At 31.6% G+C, this 25,689-nt stretch overlaps 4 protein-coding genes across 6 annotated transcripts; 1 reads left to right on the top strand and 3 right to left on the bottom strand.

The window, feature by feature from the left end:
- Positions 1 to 1,583: 1,583 nt before the first annotated feature.
- Positions 1,584 to 2,470, bottom strand: LOC18032433 (CASP-like protein 1D1). The gene is made up of 3 exons (XM_006419599.2): positions 2,235 to 2,470; positions 2,006 to 2,126; positions 1,584 to 1,831 (listed from the first exon to the last, which is right to left on the bottom strand). Exons 1-3 carry the CDS (start codon positions 2,468 to 2,470, stop codon positions 1,607 to 1,609), a joined length of 582 nt encoding a protein of 193 aa, XP_006419662.2. The 3' UTR covers positions 1,584 to 1,606.
- A 1,381-nt stretch (positions 2,471 to 3,851) lies between these two features.
- Positions 3,852 to 6,401, bottom strand: LOC18032450 (CASP-like protein 1D1). Its single transcript, XM_006419598.2, has 3 exons — positions 6,141 to 6,401; positions 4,438 to 4,564; positions 3,852 to 4,346 (listed from the first exon to the last, which is right to left on the bottom strand). The coding sequence occupies exons 1-3, from the start codon at positions 6,353 to 6,355 to the stop codon at positions 4,122 to 4,124; spliced, it is 567 nt and encodes a 188-aa protein (XP_006419661.1). The 5' UTR covers positions 6,356 to 6,401; the 3' UTR covers positions 3,852 to 4,121.
- A 6,593-nt stretch (positions 6,402 to 12,994) lies between these two features.
- Positions 12,995 to 15,345, top strand: LOC18032440 (CASP-like protein 1E2). Its single transcript, XM_006419594.2, has 2 exons — positions 12,995 to 13,486; positions 14,569 to 15,345. The coding sequence occupies exons 1-2, from the start codon at positions 13,263 to 13,265 to the stop codon at positions 14,906 to 14,908; spliced, it is 564 nt and encodes a 187-aa protein (XP_006419657.1). The 5' UTR covers positions 12,995 to 13,262; the 3' UTR covers positions 14,909 to 15,345.
- On the bottom strand, positions 14,726 to 17,948 carry LOC18032451 (putative pre-16S rRNA nuclease). 3 transcript variants are annotated; one of them, XM_006419595.2, is made up of 7 exons: positions 17,714 to 17,948; positions 17,281 to 17,429; positions 17,061 to 17,118; positions 16,329 to 16,397; positions 16,149 to 16,244; positions 15,716 to 15,805; positions 14,726 to 15,371 (listed from the first exon to the last, which is right to left on the bottom strand). In XM_006419595.2, exons 2-7 carry the CDS (start codon positions 17,427 to 17,429, stop codon positions 15,303 to 15,305), a joined length of 531 nt encoding a protein of 176 aa, XP_006419658.1. In that variant the 5' UTR covers positions 17,714 to 17,948; the 3' UTR covers positions 14,726 to 15,302. The 3 variants fall into 3 exon arrangements, with proteins under 3 accessions (XP_006419658.1, XP_006419660.1, XP_024042781.1); XM_006419597.2 differs by lacking the exon at positions 17,714 to 17,948 and adding an exon at positions 17,637 to 17,660 and having other exon boundaries at positions 15,283 to 15,371; XM_024187013.1 differs by having other exon boundaries at positions 15,283 to 15,371; positions 17,281 to 17,948.
- Positions 17,949 to 25,689: the final 7,741 nt, after the last annotated feature.

The raw sequence follows: 25,689 nt of genomic DNA, 5'->3' as shown, positions 1-25,689 counted from the left end.
GAAAAGCTTGCTATTAAAATATCAGCAAGTATATTTATTTTTTCTTCTTCTGTTTCAACATTCCAATCTTCTCTTGATCCATTAAACAGAAAAAATAATTTCATTTGCATTCCTCATTCTACTAAGGCCTTTCGGGGGTCTGCTTTGCAGTCTAAATCTAAAAATGTACCAGCATTGCTTATTGGTATTAGATGGTCATTATTAGGTTGGTATTCTTTTTTCCATTGGTTATTTTTGGTGGGTGGATAATATTCAAAAAATGGTCTTTTCTTCTTATGTGTTTCATACCTATGGCTTGGTTCTGCTATATTAGGTTTCATTTCTGGTCCTCCAGCAACATTCATTTTTACACAATATTCTCTTTCAAATTCTTCTAAATCACTTAGATTTATATCACTGAATTTTTCAGTTAATTCTTCTAATGTTTCATCCATCAATCAGTATCACTAAGTGATGTTTCTTTTATTTCTAGTTTTTCTTTAGTTTTTAATTCTGCTTTCAATTTTTCTGTTTCTTCTAGTATTTTTGGGTATTGAGTCTTTACGAACCAGTCATCATAGCTGCCTGGTTGAGGTTTTTGTATGGGTTCTTTAAAGCTTGTTCCAATTATTCCAGATTTTAGTATTTCAAATTTTTCTACTCTTTTATTTTTCTTTTGGCTTAATTGGATTACAGATAATTCTATTTTTATTTTTCCTATTTCTTATTTAATTTCTTTTATCTCTTCTTTGAGATTTAAAAGTATTTCTTTTAATTCAAATAGTGTGGTTTCCATAAAAGTTAAGAGTTTTTATTGATATTATATTTATTGAACGTATGTTACGTTCAACGTAACATAGAGTTAGCCATAATACTTTTGTGAATTCGAACCACAACTCTCTCACACATTTGTGAGGAAGTGATTTTAGCCACCTTTTCTAATTCATGGACTTTGTTCCTGATGGGTGGGTTGTATGCGGAGGTGTCGACAATCTGAACTCGTAATGGGTTTGACCTTTTTTATGATGCAAGACCGACCCAGGCCAGCCCTCTATGGGCTTGGTTGGGCCAATATTTAAAGGCCCGCAACTCGATCCTCGCTGCCATGGCTTTGCCCGAAATTTGGATAAACGCTATTGTGAGTTGCGTTGCGTTGACATTTCATGTCACGTTAAGTTACACAAAGAGTTTGTATTCTTAACATTAAATATAGGATATCATGTGTACACAAAGAATATGCAAATTAATAATCTTTGGCATTCGTAGATCATGGTCTTGCAGACCAAATAATGGCGACAAAGACGACATGTCCGTATATATTTTCACTTAAATTGATTTAACTGCTTGCTTCGTGTTTGGTTCTCACTAAGCCATCACCATTTGCGAAGAAATTTCAATTTTTGAGTGACCATGAGAAGAGAGAAAACAAAAATTAAAGATTTAAAGTTTTATTACATTGATTCCGTAAGATCTTGGACTTACATCCCTCTCATATCTCTAGCTAATAGTTAAATACAAAATCATTCCCGTGTATCTAATTACATCCATGCACACACAAATATTTCAGAGACATATATAAAAACGTCCGAGATTGGGTACGTGTCTTGAGCCTGGATTGTGATCAGCATTAATCATGGATCCGTTTGTAAAGGGAGTAAGTGGAAATCATAGAGAGCAGAACAAGAAGAATTGCAGCCACCAGTGAGACCGCTGTGGCGCTTGCTATGTGCCTACAGAACTTGTCGAAAACGTTGCACATCTTTCTCCATCCAATGTGGTCGTTGCCTTTTAATCCGATGTACGCAACCGCCCCCGACGCCGCCGTTGCTGAAGCTACCACCCCCAGCATCACCTGCATCATTCATGACATCATATATAGCTAGCCAAGATGCATGTGCATATATAAAGTATGATAAGAATCGATTAATTAATTAATTAACTAATCAATATTTATTTATTTATTAACATTCATGTGCAATCAATTACGTTATAGCAATTAAGGCGCTTAAAATTAAAATCGGCTTACCACGTCCCAAAATGCCAACATGAGCAAGACCTTTCTAGATGGGTTTTTTATGGCGGAAATTGAAGCAAGCATTGCGATGATACTGTACAGGCCAGCCACAGATAATGCAGCCACGAAGTATCTGCGTGCATGCATAAAGATGACATTACTTTTAAGTAATAAGTGTTAATAATTATAAACGTAAATAGTAAATGCATAGGCATCTAAGATTCTGTAAATGATTACTTACATGAAAGCAGGGGAGTAATTAAACTTGGCTGGAACTCTGAGTGTCAGAAAGGGCAAGACTCCCGAGACAGGCGCGCGCTCGGTTTGCTTGCTAGTGACCATTACAATTACAGAAACTAAACAAGCTGAGAACAATAAGAACCTAAGTGATGCATCAATTGGAAAATAGTTTACACGACTACCGCTCTGTGGTGCTTCATATGATATTACTGCCGCTTGCCTATCATGAGTTGCCATTTTCAATTCTGATGATGTCACAACAATAAGTTTGGTGAGCGATTAGGGATCGATCTAGGGTAATTAATTATTTTACACGAAATTGGGTGAATCGAGGAAGGAAAAAAAGAAGAAGACTAAATTGGCAGTTTTGTGCGCGTCAAATAGTGAACTAAATTGAGTAAGAATGTGTGTTGTTCTTAGCTGGTAATTAGTGTGCTTTTATTATTAATTAAGAATTTGGTGACGGGATCAAAATGGGATGATTTTTTTTGTCTCTGAATTAAAAAAGCTGCATATTATATGCTTGATAATGAGTTTGCTTGTTCGTGAAAAATAGTGGAGGTGTGGAGCTTGATTATTCAAGAAGCTGTAAGCATGATTATCGCTAGTAATCACAGCCAAGTAATTAAAGGGTCATCGCGGTTTGATACAGCTGGGTCTATAGCCATTTGATTTGGTCAAAGATTTCAAAAGAATAACGAATGACCTGGGCATTTCTTAAGTATCGCTCTTCATTACCTACTTACAAGTAATTTATTGGGTAAAAATTCGTTTAGTCCCTATATTTTAAAGTTAGTGTCCGTTTAGTCCCTATATTTTTAAAAATACCTCAAACCATCCCTACCATTAAATTATTGACACTTTTGCCATTATCTTTTGTTCCTTTTAACTTATTTTTATAATATTACCCTATTATAATAATTTTTTAGACATTATTAAAAAGAAAAAAATAACCCTATTATAATAATTTTTTTAGACATTATTAAAAAGAAAAAAATAAATTACCAGTTTAACAACAAAAAATAAAATAAAATAAAATAATATATATTAATTTTTGTGGAACACACTCTTGAGTTAAAATATTAATTTTCTAAAAAAATTGATAATGTAATTTTTTACGATATTAATTTTTTAGACATACGTGAGCTTCCACAAAAATTAATATATACCTTTTTTGTTTTTATTTTATTTTTGAGTTTAATTTGATAATTTAATTTTTTATTAATATCCAAAAAAGAAACATTATTGTAAAAATGTAATATTGTAAAAGCAAGTTAAAAATAAAAAAAAAATAATGGCATAAGTGTTAATATTTAGTAGCAGGGACGTTTTGAGGTGTTTTTAAAAATATAGGGACTAAATGGACACTAACCTCATAATATAGGGACTAAACAAGCTTTTACCCTAATTTATTATAGAGTTGAAATTAAAAACACTTGAATTCAAAAGGATGTTAATTACTTTCATAATATAATTTTCTCAAACTTATCTCTTAATAGACCATGCACCTCCACAATTTTCAAAAATAAATTTCATATTCTTATAACTAGTAAATTTCGGTTATTTGGATGGGAGAAATAGGAACATATAAAAAAATGAATTTAAAAACCCACTAAGATTAATGCATTAGTCCATCAAAGATTAATTAATTGACATAAAACAACGCCCTACTCGAGAGCTTCAGTCAAAAGCACATATAATATTAATGGCAATTGTGGATCATACTACCTACGTACGTACCATATATATATAGAAGCTCTCTCTCTCAGGCATACAATTCATCTACACGTCTGATGATTGAAAATTCGAAAACAAATAAAACACTAGAATACACAATACAGACAATTAACTGTAGAAACAAAGATACATAATCTAAATAATGATCTGATCAATCACGAATGCGCAAGTAAAGGGAGTAAGAGGAGAGCATGGAGAGTAGCACGAGAAGAACAGCGGCGAGGAGTGAGACCCCGGTGGCGCTGCCTATATGTCTGCAGTACTTGTCGTAAACGTTGCATATCTTTGTCCATCTCGAGTGGTCGTTGCCCTTTAATCCGATATACGCCACCCCTCCCGATGCCCCAGTTGCCGATGCTACGATCCCCAACATCACCTGTAATATCAAACATTATTGCGTCACGTTTTCAATTTAATGCAGTAATCTTGTCCGCACGATCGATTAAATAAGGAAATAAAAAACTTACCACGTCCCAGAATGCGAAATAGAGCAGCAGCCGTTTTGCGGAAGCTGGCTTGGAGACCACCGAAAGTGATGCAAGCATTGTGATGATACTGTATAGGCAAGCAACCGATAGTGCCGCGACAAAATATCTGCACAAATCATATTTAAAAATTTTGAAATTTTAAAAATGAAAAAGATATATATAGAGGTACATTCAAAGTCAGGTAATGGCGTTTTTCATAGGTTGTTTGGAACCAAACTCATTTCATTAAATAAAAAAATGTCACTTTCTGATATTTTTAATATATATATTTATTTCCGTTGGAGATGCTCCATTTGAGCTGGACCCATATTTGGTATTGAAAGAGAATGGGTCTGATGCGTTGTGATCATTATTTTATCTAGGGAGCATGCAATGATTGAAATAAAGGGACCCTTTTATGCTTGCTAAAAATTCGACTTTCTCAATTATTTGGTGTAATAGGAAAAAAAAAATTGATTTTCTGAATCAAAAACCTTGGAAATGATCTTTGCATGTTGCGACTCAAGTCTCCACATGATTTTTTTTTTTTGGAAAATAAGAAAAAATCATCTTTCAAGTGCGTCATAATTATCTAAAAAGAAAACAAAAAAACTATTCATCATGACGTGTGTTTAGAAAAAAAAAAATCTTCAAAATTAATCTATTTTATTAATTTTTTACATAAACACATTTGAAGATTTCAAACTACATTTGACTAAAAAGCGAACCATTGATAAACTACTTTTTATGTAAAATTCGACAGAGTTCTAATATACGTAATCGCTAACCCTTTATTTTCTTTAATAAAATCTTGGTTATACATCTTAAAATTTTATCTTAAAATCAAGGAAATGACGAGGTATTGCACTTAATTTACTTCTAATTTATAAAATAAATGAAACACGTTAAGCATGTCAAATCATTTAAAATAAATTTAGTGATAAAATTTTAAAAGTGTATGACCATTATTGTCAATAAAATTAATTTTAACGTCATCTTTCATTACTCTAAAGTAAACGTCTAACTTTCGAAATCAATATCCACTTTGTCAACAAAGGTTGGCGCCTATTAGTTATCATTCATTGCAAAATAATTCCTATATGTGGTTTACAAACTTAAAATATACTCTTTTTAACCCCCTCCTAGGTATTAGTTTTAGTCATAAAGGAAAAAAAAATAATAATAGCACTAAATTGCAGATTCCGGTCCGATCTCAGCCCTAGGTGCAAAGAAAACTAAGAGCAATTCTATGCACATAAATAGTATACTAACTTTTACTATCCCAAAAGAAGAATTGGTATTCATCTATTTCGTAATCAGATAAAGTAATAACTAATTTTACAAGTTATGAAATTGATCATCTAATAAATTCACGCTGCATCAATCAGTAAACAGGGGCAGAAAAATTGCGACATTACATGAGAAGTGTTTTTAGCATTATCTGTTTGATGGTTAACAGAACTCCCAGAGGTTGATGTTGATGAGAACTTAAAAGCAGGTTGCTATACATGCAATTTATGAAGTGAATACTTCCAAGAGACATATTAATGCATATTTCATGTGTGAGTTTTTTGTGTATTGATCATTATTTTTAAAACCCAGGAGGCTTCATCTGTTGTTGTTATTCAAAACAAAATAAATAATAAAGAAAGAAAGAAAGAAAGACAGATAGAAAAATAAGGGGTGGATATGGATAAACTTACATGAAAGCCGGGGAATCGGTAAACTTGGCTTTAACGCTGACTCTAAAAGGAATCCCAGGTGCGCTTACGAGCTCAGTTTGCTTGGCGGTAGCCATGACGATTACGGAAACGAGCGTTGCTGCAAACAGCAATACCCTAAGACCCACATCGATGCCAAAATAGTTTTCGCGCACCGCCCTTTGATCTTCATATTTCGCTGGAGCTTCAGACGCCATGGTATGTGTTTGTTTCAGCAGCCAAAATTATTTATGCTTGGAAAATTGAGCAATGAGTGCGTATAAATAGATACGTGAGCAAGTGGGGGTGAGTCAAATAAACGATTTTTCTTTTTCTTTTTCTTTTTTTTTTTTAAATAAAATGTATATGGGGTGATGGGTCAGTGCCCAGCACGTCAAGTTATTAGCCGAATTGTATAATTTTGTTGTTTTTTTATAATGGTTAGCTGGTGTGGAAGGGAGCCTAGTGTTCTCATTTAGTTGGAAATTTTGACAAAGTTTCATTCGCATATTGACAAAATTTTGTTTTAATTTATATTAAAAGAAATGATGGTATGGGATATTAAATAGATTATCTTTTGTCGCCCGTATGAGCTTTACATTTTTCATATGCATGGCAATGGATTTGTTAAATCCTGAGAATAGAATGGAGAAGTTCTAGAATATCTCTCATGTATTACAATTAATTAATGCATGCATGACGTGTGTAATTGAATTTGATATAACCACCACTTGCATGATGATTTTTTAAAATAAATACAATTATGTAATGACATCATTTACTTATTGTATAACTGATATGGTACTTCTGATGTATTCTAAAATTTCTTGAAAGAATGATAAATTTATAGCTTGGTTGTAAAATTAAGAAAATTATATTACGATAATTATATGATTTAGAACCGCCGTAATCTATCAATTGATACGTTATTAAATTCGTTAGATCTTAAAAGCCTACTTTAACTTTCTCATTTGGCTTAATATTGCATTACCATCCTGGGCATAATGAACACAACAAGAGGATGCCGTCTTATCTTCTTCAAGTATATATCAAATTAGAAAAGTGGACACACTCAGGATATATTATGTTGGCACTAATTAAGATGGCTGTGTTTTTTTTTTTTTTTTCATTCTTCATCTTATTATTATTATTTATATATTCTAGTTATTATGCACCTACAATTCCTTCGAGTATGATTAAAATCTTGTTGGATTGGAACCAATACTAAATTGACATGTGCTCAACTCTTAATATATAGTCTTGTCTCACACACATACATGTAAAGCAATAAATGATTAAGATTTAGTTAGTTTTATATTCTTGATTATATTTTTAATAGATTAACAAATAGAACAATTTGGCACTAAATCTCATTTGCCACTTTTGTTTTGTCCCACTCTTTCCTGTCTAATTTTTTTTTTAAATTTTTTAATATTGACTCCCACAACTTCCATAATGTTTGATTGATTACTCTCTTGATGTCGAAATTTCTATAAAATTGATTTTCTTGAATCAAACTCCAACGACGGTCAAACAATTAAATAAATCCATTTTTTGCTTGTCAACAGCAACCTTGAAGAGCGATTCATCATAGGCTGGCAATAGATAATATGAACAGGTCATAGCAGATGAGACAGCTTATCCTTTTGTGATGTATATATAATATACATGCATGTGGTCCCCATTAATTCTGTACAAAGAAAATTTTAATCAACTCAATCACATATTCACACGTGTGTTCAATAATGGTCGCTGCCCGTAATCAGCAGCCCCACGACTTGGTCTGATTATAGGTCGTTCACAATCAGAAGGATCAAAGTGCAGGTCTGCAAGATCCTTTTTTGCCTTTTCTAAATGTGATTCCAGAGGATTGCGCAACAAGAAATTCCAGCTTGAAAATGCAATCAAATCTTTGTTTATTTATGACACTTACCGAATCCTTTTATCATTATCATCATCATTATTATTATTATTATTTTATTCCTTCTTAATTAATAGTCAAACTCCAATCACTTTCCCTTTTGAAATTGAGGGTCTGATTTGTGTCAACATTTATCTTGAAACGCGCAGTTTCTTAATGACAGACCAGCCTCGCTGTATCTTTGGAAGTTCCACGGAAGATTTTTTTTTTTTTTTTTTATAAAAAAAAATGCAATAATATTATATTTTATCGGAAGCAAAACTACTACGGCAGTCAAGAGGAAATAAAATCTTGTCACCTCTCTCTCATCTTCTCGACCAAGACAGGACAGCCATATATTTCACCACCTCCCTTAACACTCTTTCATATTTTAGTTTTTTTTCATTTTTTCTCTTTATTTTTATGTGATTTATGTGAAATTAAGTAGTCCATTTCTACCTAAATATAAATCTATTTGTATTGGTTTTGTGGTTTTATTGTTGCTTTCTCAGTTATAATGTATTTTTTTAGTAGATATGAAGTTTCCAAACTGTTGAGTAGCTCCAAAAAGTTTTTTTTTTTAATTTTACCTTTTAAATGCTTATTTATTCACCTATGCGGTAAAATAAAAACTCTTCTAAAGAAAAAGTTTATATGTTTAAGATAATAATAATTACAGCACTCCTCGCATTGATAAAAAATAATACAATATATTATGTGCGTGTTTGAGTGGTGATACCGATATATTTTTGATTACTTAATGACTAATGACTAATTGTATCCTGAAAATATATTGATTTAAACGCTTGTAATGGATTTATTTATGACTTTTGTCCATTATGATGGAATGAAAGTTGTGTTTTGTTTGGTAATGGCCTCTGTGTTTGATCAAATTACCATTTTCTAAAAATTATCTCACCAATTGGATACATAATGTTGATTTTCTCATTCAAATAGAAAAGCTCATTTTATTTATACTCCAAAACATTCTTCCACAAGTTCAGGTCTATTGCTTTTTATTAATTTTATGGAATACATGTATTGTTGGAAGAAATTTTAGATTTTTGGGTCTACCAATAACTTAATATGGTACGACTTACATTGAATATGATCTAACAGTTCTGCATTTAAATCTCGTGATTTAATTTGTAAGGTTAAATTTTTAGATTCAAATGATAACTTAACTATCTTCAAACTTCAAAATATGAATTCTCTACTATGAGCAGCCGCCTCCCCCCCACAATACCAAACAAAAAAAGAAAAAAAGAGTGACTTGTATTTGATTCACACACTGGGTATGAGCCACTTGTGTGGGATCAATGTGAACACAATAGACTATTGTTAGACCATTCTTTTTTCATTTTCCAATTTCATTGGACCGCTGAAATTCAATCATTGATCATCTAAGTATTGATTAATAATTTAATATGTTACAAATATAAGTTTTGGATGGAAGGCATGAGAATTATAAGTTAAATAATGAGTGTGCTATATAGGTATTCTAAGTAATTATATAATATTAAATTATTTATAATCATAATTTATATTATGGTTATTTTTATAATATTTTTTATTAAAATTAGAGTCATTATAATAATTTTTAAAGTACAAATAACCCAATTCAAATTAAAATTACAATTAGTTGACGTGTAGTTATGCCGCGATACTCTTCAAAGTATGTGAAGGCACTCAACCAAACTTAAATGAAAATTCAAAGGGAGTAGGTTTCATCATTTATCATCAATCAATGAATTGCTTGCGGATAAACTTTTGGTCTACTCAAAGGAAATGGTTGATATTTTCTTCGTCCATATCAGTGAGAAAGAAAGAGGGAGGAAAGATCATAAAACAAATTGATTTGCTGGTCCTCCTCCTATTTTCTTGGATAGATAAATCTTACACATCTCAAGGACAATTTTGGATTCTAGATCTTTGAAAATTGTAATCCTGAATGGGAACCAAGTTAATGAAAGTATTTTTTTTCTTCCAAAAAAAAAAAAAAATCACAATTATAAAAAATTGATAATCTTCTGCCAGGTTGGTGATGGCCAATTAATTTTAGCATTAGCCCAGAAATTGTGGGGTTCTCCACCAACACTGTTCTTCTTTTGCAATATTAGATCACCTTTAAAAAAAATACTAATAATAATTGTTTTTGAGTCCCAAAAACTCACAAACTGAGACAACGAATGAACAATCATTGCATCTAAAAACACCTCATCCTCCTCCCCCAAACTGTGCACCGGATGAGCAATTATCCAACAATCATAATCACCGTAATCCTTCTCGATATCAAATTATTGAACATGAATAAGCAAGAAATTAACAGCTAAAATTGTCTTAAATAATTTGCGTACAACTTGATTTGAATATATTGTTGTAAGTAAATGTTAAATCTTTCGCAATCGAGTGTAGTGAATAATTTTGTTGATGTTTTAAGTAATAATGTTAATTAATTTGAATAGTTTGAATAAGGATCCTTTTTGGAATTTTAAAGAGTGTTTAAAGTAAAAATTAAAATTTTTTAAAATTAATAAATAAAGTGTATAAAGTAATAGAATGTTCAAAATATTTTTTTGCAGTGCAAACAACCCTATCCTAGCAATTTAAAGAAGAAAATTTCTGTAAACATAACTAAAGTGGGCTTAGTAATGAATGGCTTATAAACAGAAGGCTCGAGGGCCGCAGAGTGTCAGCAAGCCCATTACTATAAAATCGAATTCTCTAAGGCAAGAGAACAATTTTTCGAAGTCGGAAAGTTCTATATAGACCTGCTTCGAGTTCAAAGGTCTTTAAGCCCAGCAAAGCTCATTGGCTCCTGGGCTTTCCAGCAAGTGAGCATTTTGGGCTTGAGTGTCATAATGGCGTGTTTGCTTACGCAAAACGATCCTGCTCGCCATTATTAAGGGTGAGACCGACATGACATCTCAAACTCTATGGTTCCAAATTTATCTTGTCGGATTCATCCCGCATCGCATTCGAACTGTGGACCCAAATTCTTGCGTCAACAAGATTAAATAAATCCAAATAAAGTCCTGACGCTCCACTTGACGATTAAAAATCGAAACGTGAGGTTGAGAATTGATGATGACCTCCGTGCTTTGTCGCAGGCAAGATGTTGTCGCAGGCAAGAGGCAACCTCTTTTCACGTCAATTTCTCATCTTACATTTCACTAAAGCTACTCCAGCTGATGTAACCCAACTGCTGTTAGTGCCGGCTTGGATTTTCCACCGGGCAAGAGAGGATTTTCTTTTGTTTTTTTTTTTGTGCGATTATTGAACAGAAATCGGAATTGATAAAAATTAATATAAGTTAGAATGAGAATAGAGGATATAAATCTGAATAAATTATTTATTTAAAGTGTAAGAATTAAAATCGGAATGAATTCGATTGTCATTAATGTGTTTTTGTCATAGGATCGGAATTAAAATGAGTTAAATCATTATGAATTATTAAAAAAATTTTAAATAACTATGGTCATAATTATTATATTGCATTTTGATTATTGTGATTATTTACTTAAAAAATAATTTTTAATACTATATTAATAATATATTAATTAATTATAAAAACTATTATCATTATTATATTATTAACAATAAATTTTTTTATCATTAATAATAATAATAGTAGTAGTAGTAGTAATTATTACCATCATCATCATCATATCAGAACCTTGGCCGTTGGAGACAAAATCGAGATGGCCCAACGAGGATGAAACTAGTAACCAGCCACTGCTCCACAACTGTAGACCAGCGATGAAGAAGATGGTGAGATTTGGCTGTGATGGTGCAGCTGAATGGAGCTCAATGCGAGGCTTAGGGATTTGCTACTCTTTTTTTTTTTTCTGCTATTTATATTTTTTAATTCAAATGAGGATATTTTTAAAATTTTAAAATTTTAAAAAAAATAAAATAGTCAATTTTGAGAATGGGAGACGATTCTCACCTCCCTTCTTGGGAATAAGTTTCTCATTTTCTATTCTAAATTGGGATGAACCTCGAGATTCTAATTTTTGCTTCCCGCCTCAATTTTATAAAATAAATTCTACCAATGATTTTGATTCTACATTTCAATTTCTCAATCCAAAAAGTAATCTCACCATCAATGTTGTTTCGTTGAAACTTAATAGAGTTTTTTAGAATAAAATAGTCAATTTTGGAAAAAAAATGTACGAATTTAAATTTTTAAGGGACCTTAGATTGTAATAGTAGAATTAAAAGTTTAAAACCAGATTCATACCTACATTTATAAGTGTGGACATTGCGTAAAATTTCATATTATAAAATAATTTCCCATCCACTCAATTATTGTTAAATTTATAAAAAAAATGATAACATTCTCTCCATTCATAAATTTGCCAATCAATCTTTTCATCAACACATAAACCAAATTCAAGCGGCAGATTGATTGCAATTTATGCCAATTTTTTTTTTTTCGTCATGACTCAATTTTTTTTTCACTTTTGGAAAGGTACACGCTCCCAAATTTAAGGGCACATTAATTAAATTGCTCCATTCTCATGACACCCACCCCACCCTATCCTATCTTGCTTCCACGTTGGCATGAGATTCTTATTATAAAATCAAACTGGGGAAATTATTTATTTAATTATTTATCTTTCTTTTCAGAAGATCGACTTCAAAGAGGCAGTAAAATGTGATGAAATCTTGACTCGAGCAAATTAATTAATGCCCATATGAAAAATAGCTGCTACCAGCCATGATCTCATTGTGCATATACATGCTTTGTTGGCTTTATATATGTCAGTGTATGAATTTAAAAACAAAATTTTATTAAATTTTTATCTATTTTTTTTTTACAAATTATTATTTTTAAAATACAGTTAAAATTAATTATTTTAAAAGTTAGAACATCAAAATATTAAATGCTTGGGCGTTACAGAACTTTGCAACCACACAAACAATTAGCCTGCCATCGATACGGCATACCAATATCATAATATGACTTGATTGCGACAAAATTTTGCATCTTCCTCCAGCTGCCGTCTCTCAACCTCTCACATTAAATGTCCTTTTAATTAGCACTTTCCCTATCACCTACGGTGGCAACTTTCCTTTTTCCATATTCCCACGCCAGTCTGTTTCGCTCTCTATTTAAAGCTCCATTTGACCCTTATCACTTCAGTGAATGTGTTCATTTGTTGACAAAATTCTCTATTCTTTGAAGGGTTACTTGTCTGTTTGTTTCTTGGGAATTTGGAATGGATGGGCTGGAGGGAAAGTCAGAGGTTGCAGGAAATTATAAGAGAAAGCTGAATCATGGTGATTTGAGTCTGAGGGTATTGGCCTTGGCGCTAACACTTGTCGCAGCAATAGTTCTTGGAGTTGGTAAGCAAAATAAGGTTGTTCCACTCAAGATTATACCAACTTTGCCTCCTGTTAATGTTGCAGTCACCGCTAAGTGGCAGTACTCTTCTGCTTTTGTGTAAGTTCTTTGATCCCTCGCTGTTAACACTTAACACCCCATGCATGCTTGAATAAGAGAGTCGTTTGTGACTTCAGTGTGTGTATTTTATTCGTTTGATTTTCAAGTTCAATTACTATGAGATTATTAACCTGTATGCATAAAAATTACAAATATGAGTAAGTGGGTTCGATAATTGGTGGGATGAGTGTCATGTTTAAAGAAGTACATGGGGTAGATTTTTCTTCTGAATAATTTTTTTTGAAATCACATCTAACTTATTCTAGCCTCAAAACATTAGGACTGATTCAAAAGGAAATTATCTAGTTATGGATTTCAATGTATTTATGGGTATAACTATTAAAAAATTAAAAAAATATATAGTTGTAAAGTAATTATAGGACCATTCCTTAAAAAAAAGGTTTTTATAGGATTTTTTTAAATAATAAATTAGATTTTTTATAGGGTTCTTAAGTCGTCCTTGAAATTAATGAACATGTAAATATAGTATGTTACGTAAATGATAAATAAGATTGTGACTTTGTATCAATAATTTTCAGCAAAATGCAAATATTAATAATACAATTGTTGATTATTGTTGACACAATATTCATAACGTATATTTGTAATTATTTTTTTTCCCTAAATGTATATTATCAACATAACTAACATATTCATCCGAGTACAGCTGCCGGTTACAACGCCGAACCGTCACTCTATCCTTTGCTTTTAGCTATTTAATAGACCAGTCACATCATCAACGCCTTTATTAAACAACCGCGTTACTTCGTATTATCATCAAACTAACCCACGTGGCAACCTTTAATTTAATGATGTGAAACTGATAGATTATTTCTCACATCGATTGATTGGTAAACATAATATTATTATTATTATTTTTTTTTGAGAGGACATAATATTATTATTTAATTGGAGGCATTCGGGGCTTGTGGCCATTTTCGAACTACTTTATTTTATCGACCACCTTAGTTTCCATTCTAATAAGATAAGAGGTTAAAATATAATCTAAGCTTTGCCCTATTTCCCCATCTTTTCAAGAAAAAAAAAATTGTAATATTCATAATTTAACCACTTTTTGGCAGGTTCAATGTGGTGTCAAATGCCATAGCATGCTCATACGCAGCAATCTCTCTACTCCTTTTGCTGGCTGACAAGAATGGAAACAAGGGCTTGGCTATGTTGATCCTTCTTCTTGACCTAGCAATGGTAGCGCTGCTCTTTTCGGCCAACGGCGCCGCTGGTGCCGTCGGCCTCGTGGGCTACCAGGGGAATTCGCATGTGCAATGGAGAAAGGTGTGCGACGTTTTTGGGGAATTTTGCAGCCACGTTGCAGTCGCAGTTGTTCTCTCTCTCCTTGGTTCACTGGCTTTCTTCTTGCTAGTTGCCTTGGCTGCAATGAGAATTCTCAAGAAAACCAACTAGAATCAATAATTTGCATGTTCCTTAGGGAACCCTTATGCTAATTAATTTGGTTTGGTTTGGTTTATTTTCTTCCCTAAGCGACTTATTATGAACTTCGAGACAACGAGGCTAGTTTCTGTATATCTATCAACCTTTGGAATTTGCCCAAAAAAATGAATATGAAGACTGGAAACTTTTCTGGATTTGCAGAGTAATTTTAACACTTGCAACATTTACTTGATATATGTTGTGACAAGTTAGACTTTGCACATTACAATCACGACTTTCAATGTATACAAGTGTTAAATCTCAGGGAACCTGGTGTTTGCCACCTTAATACTGTTGACACTGGCTGCAAGTATGTAATATTAAGAGATTCCCTATGATTATGATGTTGTCACTCGGTCATGAGAGCTTAATTTATGATGGGACGCAATACATTCGCTTTCAGATTCACCTTCCTGTTCGCGTTATCCAGGTACTCCTGCAAATGTGAAAGTTTAGATAGATGCAACTCTAAGGTTAGAATGGTGACCCTGGAAACAAGTGAACTGACAGAAAGAAAAATGGAAATAGGCATTTCAAACAATGGACATAACTTTCAAACTAAAATTTCAACCATTAAAAAGGTATTACTTGATTCAACTAATGCTACAGTTTGAATTACCAACCGTCAAATTGCTAGTCCTCATAGATAATAAGTTGATCGATCATTTACACTGTTTTTCTTGAGATTTGAGATAAACTCAGATTGCATTATAATGCAACCCACTGTTCTAGAGAAAAACTAATGAAAGTTACACATGATAGGGATGAATAGAAAGGAACCTGCAATATCCCAACAGCAGCAAACTTGTCAAGTATCGTCTTATGCTCAACTGGGTGCAAATCCAAAGGATTCAATAGCAATTCCACACCCTGTGAAGAAAAATAAACCGTCAGATTCTGTAATTTGTATGATCAAATTCAGAAAATTTATAACAATAAAGCATAAGCATGATAAAAATAAATAAATGGGAAAAACTTTTTTTGGCACTGTTATCCAACCTAATTCTGTGGATTGGTTATTCTTTGAAAGCTTTCATATAAAAAAATTTGATCCAAATTTTCATTGGGTTACAACAGAGCAGAATGAATTTGTACACTTCCAAACATAGGACATCTTTTGATTAACAAACTACCCAGCAACTGAAGTGAGTTATAACCTGTTGCATGTGCTTCTAAGATATGCTTGAGAGAAAAAATCTCACACAACACTCACCTTTGACGTAAAACCCTCATTCCAATATGCGTACTTCATATCTTCAAGTTTTTTGGTTGCAGAAAGGTCGTCTATAAAAAGCTTCACTTGCACAGCCTGATCAAAACAAGAAAAAGATTATAATCAGAAGGGATCACATAAGATATGACATTGACAAATAGAGAGATAGAAGAAACTCACATCAGCTGCATTCTGTTGTCTATTAAAGGGATAACCTACAATGAAGCCCTCTAGATTAAATTCAGAGATCTGTATAAACACAATAGGAGCATGGATGAGTGGAATTTTAAAGTTGCCAAGGTTAAAAAACATACCATTTTGCATACGCTCTCAGATATAAGCACACTCAGTAATGTACCACATTAATCACGCATGGATAGGTGCACCAAAACACATATTAAACCGAACAGAGTGGTGATATATATGTTTAAAAGGTAGCATATGCTCCACAAAGTAATTACGTAACTAGACTTCAAGATCATTGAGACTTGAAACAAAAGGTAAAGCATCATAAGTATATTGTTTTTAAGTCTTTGAAAATAAGTGAGGATTATATTCTATTTTTGTGGTTTATTTTTTGATGGACAGAGCCAAGAAAAACACCAGAATATAAATCACAAATCCCTAAAAAAGTGGACAATTAATCATTACTCAACCACATATGTTAACACTGGATCACGGGATGAGAAACCTTTTAGCCTTTCAACAAGAAGTTTATCAATCAGAAGTAAAATTGCAATTTCCAAATGACATAACGATTCGGTGTACACTAACAATATTTTCCATGGATTATTACCTACAAGTGCTTCTTGTCCTACACCCCAAAGGAGATCAAACTCTCAAAAATGACTACGCTAACTACTAAAACATGAAAAAGGGAAAAAAAAGAAAAATACAGAGAAATGAACTTACCAGGCTTCGAAAATCCTCAGCCATCAAATCTATAGTGTTCTTTTTCCTTAGCAAAACGCTGCGGCATTGAGAATAATCCATGTAATAAACATAATAAGAAAAAGAATTAAAAAAAGTAAAGAGCCATCTTGATTAGAAATCAAATTATAACATTCAGAGTTCAAGAACAACTCTAACTTTGTTGATATTAAAATATTCATATGCAGTAAGAAAATTATACCTTAAAGGTGATGCAATTTTGTTCTTAGGGTCTGAAATAGATAGCCCAACATACTTATCACCAACATCCAAACCAAGGAACCGACCACGTTTTGATACTTTTCTCTTCAGCATTTGCTCGAACAATCTCAACGGCTTCACGTACTTCATCTGCAATTCCATCCATTAGAGGCAATATTGAATCTTTTATCAAATATTGAAGCATACACGATACCCAGTAGGGCAATGTTAAGATGAAGTAATCCAAAGTTTCTAATCTATGCTTATTTTTCAGCGTGGCATTTTCACAGACAGTTGGTGGACACAAAATTTGGAAGATACGCAACGACGAAGGTTAAATGAATGAGTGTCTTATACCTTTTAAGAAAAATAATATTAATTATTAATTATGTGAGAATTGAGAACTGAAAAATGAAAATGAAAAACTTTCTGACGGTTATGAGACGCGCGGCGCGGGAGGCGACTGGTGAGCGCGAAGGAAATGACTGAGCGCAGCGGGTTGGTTAGTTCAGTGAAGCCCTGATTACAAACAACCTAGTATTCCATTTTCCATTTTGTGATGGCTAAATGTCAAATTAGTGGTCTCGAAAATTTATTTGTGGGTAATTCAATTTCATAATCATTCACAGGTGTGGAACAGTGGAAGTTTCCTTTTTCTTTTAATGCGGACAAGCAATGTGATTTAATAAAGTTAATTTGTAGGGTCTGATTATATTGGAAAAGTGTTACTATTTACCCCGAATTCTTGTCCTAAATTTGTGCTCTGAAAGCTAAAACGCACCGTTTGGTTTGGTAAGGGAAAGCGGAAAGTAAATGAAACCAAACCAAACGGTGCGTTTTGGCTTTCGGGGCGTAAATTCAGGGTCAGAATTCGAGATAAATAGCTTTTGTCATATTAGAATCGCTATAAGATAAAATGTCCTTTCATAATTATACAATCAAAATTATAATGAACTTTTTATTATTTATTACTTTACGTGTGTGTCAATAATTCGTATTATACTTTAAAGCAACTCTAAAATAGTTATAGTATAATTTTTAATATACTATAAAGGGTTGTGGTGTATTCACACCGACTCTATTAAACCGCACAACTTAATAAAATAACGTGTTCGCTTAATAATAATAATAATAATAAGGACCCCTTGTTAGAGTACGACTCTACAATTTGATTCAAGTAAAATTTTAAAATCTACTTGAAAAACTTTATTTTAATTAAAATTGATTTCTGTGGAATTGTGGCTGACTGTCAATTTGTCACCTAACTTACTTGTCCATTGCCCCGACTCGAAGTTGCACCATTAAAATGTCACCCTTTGCTCGTTTAATCCATGCGATTTCAATACACAAATCTTTCCCACATCTTTCTACTTTTCTCTCAATACATTACAAACTAATAATTTCAATTCTATTTATAAAAATCGTCTTCTAGTACTCATTAACAAAAAGTATATAAAAATATTACCTTATTTCTTGATCTGCAATAATTCATTTAAATCTAAAACTGGAGAGAAAAAAAAATTCTAAAATGAAGAACACACAGTCTATAATTATTCAAATTGGCTCCCTTCCCTTCCTTAAGATATTGTCTTCAAAATTGCTTCTTCCTTCTAGGTAGAACTGACCCATCAAATATTAACCGAACTTTAACAGACTCTTGACTTACAAAATAAGTATCATCGAGCCACACAATTACAAGTGTCCGAGCTTGTGACATTCTGATGAACATCTTTTCAAAAACATATAATATGACTATCAAAAAGAAATTGTTCCTAATTTGTTATGCATACAATACATTTGTAGTCGGAAGTCTTTCTCCCTAATTGACCATAGAACTTGTGAATATGGTGGTAGTATTATATAATACAGTAATCGACAATAATCCATGGCCCTTACCCTGCTGAAACTCTTTTTCCTTATAAGAATGTCCGAATGAAAAAGTGACCACGACACCAAATTTTTTTCATAAATTTTACGTCCACTTGAAGACAGAATCGTGAGAGAAAAAAAAAAAAAAAGTCCACATTATATTCAAGTTGAGCAGGTTGAGCAAACATTGTGCTTCCCCGATATACAAAAATGTGCAAACAAACTATAATGGTCTTCTTAGAAAGATCCAACAGCTGGGTTCTTAAAATATATCCGAAACTAGAATGCTCCATCAAATTTTATAAGAACTTTATTTTTTCCTCAATTACATAGCTGAGTTTACCCTCTGATCAAAAGACAAGTTGAGCAGGTTGAGGAAACATTGTGCTTCCTAGATGTATAAAAATCTCTACAAGAAGGTTTTTTCAGGATACTTTAATAACGTACAGCTAGTACTCTCCTTGGTCAAACCTCTCGATAACAAAAACTAAAGTACTGCACATCTGGGAATAATCTTCTTCTTGAGACCCAGAGTAATAACAATGGAACATCTAGTAATAACTAATGATTTGCAACCCATTTTGTTCGCAAAAATATCTATTGCTGCCATATTCTTATCAATGGATGCAATCGTATGCCAAGGATACATTTTAAAAGCAGCTAAAACCTCCTCCGCAGACCAACCCCACCTCTTATAAAGATCAAGTTTTCTTTCCCACGGGGATTTACTAAATAAAACTTTTGCCAGAATTGCTGAAACAAACTGTAATCTCAAAGGATTGATAACCATCTCTCTTATAACTACTATTTTCTCCTTAAAAAGGGTTTCGGATTCGTAAAGAATACTCGGGGCCAAGAATCAATCAACTTAGCAATTTTTTCATTGGGCACACCACAATCTTGCAAAATTTTAATATTGGGTACCAAATAATATCCAACGCACCGTCTTGTATTGGACTCTTTTTAGTTTTAGAGAGCAAGACACTGTTGACTTAGGCTGGGCCATAAACAATTTTATCGCGGAATTGGCCATTAGTTAATGATTTGCGGAAAATCTTGTTTTTTTTTCACAAACTAAATTAAATTACTTGTTTTCACCGAACAGTAAATTAAATCCTCCTTAAACTTAATTATAATTTTTGTTACTTATGTCTCTTCATCATTCTTGATTGTTGCAATAGAAGGTTAATTTGATCATCTTTGAACGTTGAATAGAAGATTGATTTGACCATTTTACACATAGGATGAAAATGACCAAAATCTTGCGTTATAATGTTTTAACTAATACTAGAGATCCACATCTGTTTGTATATTTAAGCAAATATCACTGGAGATCCATGTATTCTTGTCCATATTTCTTTCTAATATCAAATTTTTTGATAAATTCCATGCGATTAATTTGCATTTAGTTTGTTTTAATGGTAAAGAGTTTTTATAGTGGTACAATATATGATTACTGTCAAGCTATAACATGAAAAAGAATCACTACAAGAAATTTGACTTTTTAAGATGATGTTTTTTTAAAACAATTTTAATTTTGGTCACAGAATGGTACTTCTTATGACAATTTTTTTAAATCATAGCCAATAGTCTCGTCCTAACTTATGTTATATTTTATAACTAATAATTTCTGTTTTGAAACTCGTTAATCAGCCACTAATTCGATTTTTTTACGACAAATATTATTTAGTCACAACAAGAATATTTTTTTTTTGCACATAAATTTCCCTTCAAAACTAAACATTTTAGGACAATATTTCATCTTTAATGACAAAAATTAAATCGTTGAAAAATATAATTATAGGCAACAAAACTATTTCGTCACTAAAAAAAGGTGTAAATTTCAATAAACCATTGTGAAACATAATATTAGTCTCAAAAGCTATTCTTGTTTTTTTTTTTTATAATTTTAAGATCTCGTTTTTTACTTACAAATAATTACTCATCGTGACAAAACTAAAAAATAATAGTAAAAAATATTTTTTTAATTAATATGAAATTTTATGACTAAAATATTTTGTTGGCTAAATATTATTCTAGGTGACGCAACTATTTCATATCTGAAAAAGCAAGGTAAATTTAGTCAAACCATATGTAATACAAAATTTTATTCTCTAAAGCTATTATAATTTTCACTATTTTTATTTTTTTGTCATAGACAATCACATAAAGTGACAAAAGTAAAAATAGTAGTAAAATTTATGTTTAATTTGGACATAAATTTTAGTAGTGAGAATACAATTAAATTAAAAAGATTATATGGCGGCATGGGACTATTTTTTGTTATATTGGGCAATAACTAAAGTTTTTAGATTGTGATACAATTCTTTCACCATCAACCAATCTAGTGCCATGTGGATAAAAATTATACTTTCACACATTTATGTCACCCATTTCTTAACCTATCTTTTCCCCGATGTGTTTAAGTGTTAACCCTAATTAAAAGAAAAAGGAAAGAAACCCTTTATTTTCTATCTTTTTTTTTCCCCTCCACGTGCCACTTCTTTTTCTCAACTCTCAAATTCTCACATCTGATAAAAACAAAGCCGCTGTCATTTCATCCATCTCTTTGACAAGGTTTGTATTTAATTTACCGTTGACATTTTATATTTGTTTATTATTTTATTTATTGTTAAAATCTTTTTTTTAGTAAAATTTATTGACCTTTATTTCGATAATTTTTCCTAATCATCAAAGATGAGGAGGCAAGGACAGGCAATTGGCTATGCTCTACACAATAACAGTCGGTGATGAAGGTATAAAATCATGTCTAGGACTTGACTTTTACTTATTTACAAATTGGACCTAAAGAAAATAAGACAATGATTTTCTTCTTTTAACTAATTTTATTTTGTCACTAGCATTTGATCTTTATTTATTATGATAGTTTTGTTGTATATTCAAGATAATATAGGCAGAGTTTGGGGAGACCAGATATGGCATTTCAGTTGGTACAAAAAGGTATGTACCGAGATGCAAGCTCTAAATTATTATTATCTTATTAAATAGTTCTTGAATTTGAAGAACATACTTGGTCATTAACAAAGTGAACAAGATATTGTTTGCTATTATATCACTTTATATATATATGTGTATCTTTTGTTTTATTAAGTTATTATTTATTATTTTAACTTTACTTTGGATGAATTTTTTTTTTTTTAATGTTATCTTTGTGTTTATTGTAGGATAATAAGACCGATGGCTCTAATGTATTAGTTTGGAAGCATTTGTAGAAGTCAATTAGTTTGGAAGTATTTAAAGAAGTCAATAAGAGACAACTGCAATCAATTTTTATTATAATTAGAAAAAGCATTTGAAGAGTAACTCGCCATTTAAGGAATTCATTGATAAAGATCAAGGACCAAGACAATTAGGTATCTTTTTCAATTTTCTTAATGTATTGCTTTAAATAATTGATATTTGTACATTTTGTAATTGAATTTGTATGATGACTTTGTAAAGTGTTTTTAATTTTTATTTATTTAATTTTACCGTCATTTGCACATTTTGGTTTATCGATGTTTGAAGTGTTTTATTTGTTAATAATAATGTATGGTTATGTTACTTGTTTAGACTAATTATTTCAATCGCCGAGTGTTTTTAACAACAAGAAAAAAAATCACCAACAACTTTTTGATATAAAACAATTAGTTACAAAATAAACAATTATAATTTGTAACAAAAGAAATAGTCGCAAATCATAAAAATTGGAGACGATCAGTTTTAGTCACTGAAAGTAACATTTAATGACTACAAAATGTTGTTGCAGATATGTTTTCAAACTACTATTTAGACATTTTAATACAATTTTTTATTTCAAACTTTAATTAGAAACGGAATATTTGATCATGAAAATGTATATTCTTTAGTGATGAAAACAATTTGGTCACTAAAATCTTTTAAGACGGTCTTTCCATGATTAATGTGTGACGATTTATTTTTGGTTATATAAAATATAAAGTGACTAATTTGGTAAATTTAGTGATTAAATTTTTTGTTAAAAAATATCATTTTTCTTGTGGTGAATGTTGTCACAGAGATATTATAAGCTTTCTCATTCGCGCAATTGCATATATCTATAGTGCATATGCCTTTGCCCACTTCACCATACTTCCTATGCAACCGTAGTTGAAATGAACACTTTATTTACTATTGATTATAGATAACAACAATGATTTATATAAGTTGAAAAACAAACGATAATTTACACTTTTAAGATTAGTATCAAGGATACAAACTTCTTATACAAATGGGTTTGACGTTATTATATGATTATCACATAACATGTGTTATTTATTCTAATTAATGGAATTTAATTTTGATACTTTTATCCAATCAATACTTATATTACATCAATTTGAATTTAATTTTTCTACTTTAATCTAATCAATACTTATGTTACATCAACTTGTACACAACAATTTGTATTCATGCTCTAAAAAAAAAAGAAAGAAAGAAAGAAAGAAAAGTTGCAATTCAAATTTAAGGAGATACATTTTACATTTGAGGTTAACTCGGGTTACATCAATTTGTAAATAATTATTTGTATTTATGCTCTACAAAAAAAAGAAAAAGAAAAGAAAGAACAAAAAGCCACAGTTCAAAGTTAATGATATATACTTTAAATTTGAAGTTGATTGCGGAGTGAATGAAAAAAAAAAGGTCAAGATAAATCCAGCTGCATAATATACTCTCTCAAATCAACTCAAGATCTTGCAACTAATTCTTAAATTTTGATTTATATAAATTTACTTTGGGAAAAAGACACCAAGACCCCTTTAATTTGAGGAAATAGTTATAAAGAGCTCCTTATTTTCAAAAAACACCTCTACTCTCACAGTTAAGCATGATTGTAAGGGTAGGGGTTCGAATCCCCATAGACTTAAACTCTCGCAATTAAGTATTATGCATGATTGTCTGGAGTTATTTGCAAGTTTTTTTTTTCCTTTGTGAAATACAAGTTGAATAAAATATCATCCGTTTGTGAGAGTTATTTATCTGAGCAAGTACTTCATTGCATTTAATATAATATTAAGTCTCAATTATATGTCTGATTGTAAATATCAGTGTAATGTTTACTGTAATAACAATTGTAAAAATATAATGTAATTCAATAGTCTGATGTGTAATCGGTATTAAAAAAAAAAATTGGTAGATTCATTTTGTATGTAAAAATGGTCATTCAAACGCTTTCTATAACATAAAAAATTACTTTTGGTATTAAAAAATGATCATAAACTTACATAAATCTTAAAAATTTGTCTAAAAAGGGAATAGTTGTCCTAACAAGATTGATACCCTTAATTATTTAGATTTTATGACTGTTTCACCAAATCATGAGTTCACGAAAAGTCGATACCCTTTTATGTTTTATATATTTACATAATCACATTCATATGCAGAATATTCGATTTAATGATGAAAAATTCCTAATTTTTTTTATTGCATTCCAATTTTCCATTCCTTTCCCTCAATTTATTTATAGTTTATCAAAATAAAAGTTGAAGTGCTAATAGAAAAAAAATTGGAAGGAGGCGTTGTACCCACCAGCGGTGGGCACACATAGAATAGAAGATTTGATAAATCTATTTTCTCTTCAAGATTTGAGCTCGTACGCTAGTCTCTCCGAGGCCCATTCAGCGCGCGGAAGGTAGCCCCACCTATATAAAAAGGGAAAAAAAACAAAAAAGAAACCATAAATTCTAATTAAATTAAAGAAATTAATTTGGAGGAGAGATCCGTAACCTGACCCATCACCACCACAATCACTTCGCCGACATTTGGTCGATGTGATACGATCACTACTGTCCAAAACCAACCAAACATTAAAAAGCTTACATGTGGCCAAAACCTGTCCAAGTCAAACCAAAACCACTTTCCACCTGACCACCGGCTGTTTCCGTACCCTGTTATCCCACTACTGCTGCAGATGACTGGCTACACCCGGTCATTTGTTTTACCTGCTTGGATTGTTTAATTTGGCATTTAAAGACTTCTGACCTACTACGCATCATCGTACGGATGCCGACATGCAAGAGATCATGGCCGTCCGTTTGTGCTGAGCTGATCTGAACCGTTGGGTACTCAACCGAATGCAACTGGAACAGCCTTCCCACGATGTTTACCAGAACAAGTAGTCAATTAGACATTAACTAACCTGACTGATTGGCCCACGCGCTGCTGAGGCGACTCCATTCCACTCGCATTGAGGTTCAAATAATTGTTTTTCTTAAAAAGAAAAAAAAAGTCGAATTATTATTAGTGTAGTCAGGGAAACATCAGATTCCGCACTTTCACATTTTTCATAAGTGAGAATATAACTTTTTCAATGTTAGATGAGTGGCTAGTTAGAGATTTGTCTGCGGTTAACCTTCTAACTTAATGATTCTTATTTCTTTATTAAGTGATAATTCAATTTTCTTTATCTAAACGTGGGTATAATATTTTTAAATACTAGAGTATAACCTATTTGGTTTTAGGGACTTGTAGACAATTTATATACAATGTAATATCAATATTCAACAAAAAAAAGGTTATTAAT

This window comes from Citrus clementina, unplaced genomic scaffold (assembly GCF_000493195.1).
Source record: "Citrus clementina cultivar Clemenules unplaced genomic scaffold, Citrus_clementina_v1.0 scaffold_9, whole genome shotgun sequence".
In the NCBI taxonomy this organism is placed as follows: Eukaryota; Viridiplantae; Streptophyta; class Magnoliopsida; order Sapindales; family Rutaceae; genus Citrus; species Citrus x clementina.
The sequence above is the reverse complement of the archived record's forward strand: the minus strand, read 5'-3'. Positions and strand labels throughout refer to the sequence as shown.

Bases quoted from the DNA above. Each gene is read 5' to 3' on its own strand.
- LOC18032433 (XM_006419599.2), bottom strand. From the start codon at position 2,470: ATGGCAACTCATGATAGGCAAGCGGCAGTAATATCATATGAAGCACCA. The intron at 2,127-2,234 runs GTAAGTAATCAT...GCATGCACGCAG, and splicing joins AATTACTCCCCTGCTTTCAT to ATACTTCGTGGCTGCATTAT. The intron at 1,832-2,005 runs GTAAGCCGATTT...TGAATGATGCAG, and splicing joins TGTTGGCATTTTGGGACGTG to GTGATGCTGGGGGTGGTAGC.
- LOC18032450 (XM_006419598.2), bottom strand. From the start codon at position 6,355: ATGGCGTCTGAAGCTCCAGCGAAATATGAAGATCAAAGGGCGGTGCGC. The intron at 4,565-6,140 runs GTAAGTTTATCC...TGATTTGTGCAG, and splicing joins ACCGATTCCCCGGCTTTCAT to ATATTTTGTCGCGGCACTAT. The intron at 4,347-4,437 runs GTAAGTTTTTTA...TTGATATTACAG, and splicing joins ATTTCGCATTCTGGGACGTG to GTGATGTTGGGGATCGTAGC.
- LOC18032440 (XM_006419594.2), top strand. From the start codon at position 13,263: ATGGATGGGCTGGAGGGAAAGTCAGAGGTTGCAGGAAATTATAAGAGA. The intron at 13,487-14,568 runs GTAAGTTCTTTG...ACTTTTTGGCAG, and splicing joins CAGTACTCTTCTGCTTTTGT to GTTCAATGTGGTGTCAAATG.
- LOC18032451 (XM_024187013.1), bottom strand. From the start codon at position 17,441: ATGGAATTGCAGATGAAGTACGTGAAGCCGTTGAGATTGTTCGAGCAA. The intron at 17,119-17,280 runs GTATAATTTTCT...TCAATGCCGCAG, and splicing joins AAAATTGCATCACCTTTAAG to CGTTTTGCTAAGGAAAAAGA. The intron at 15,372-15,715 runs GTTCCTTTCTAT...TCACATTTGCAG, and splicing joins CTGCTGTTGGGATATTGCAG to GAGTACCTGGATAACGCGAA.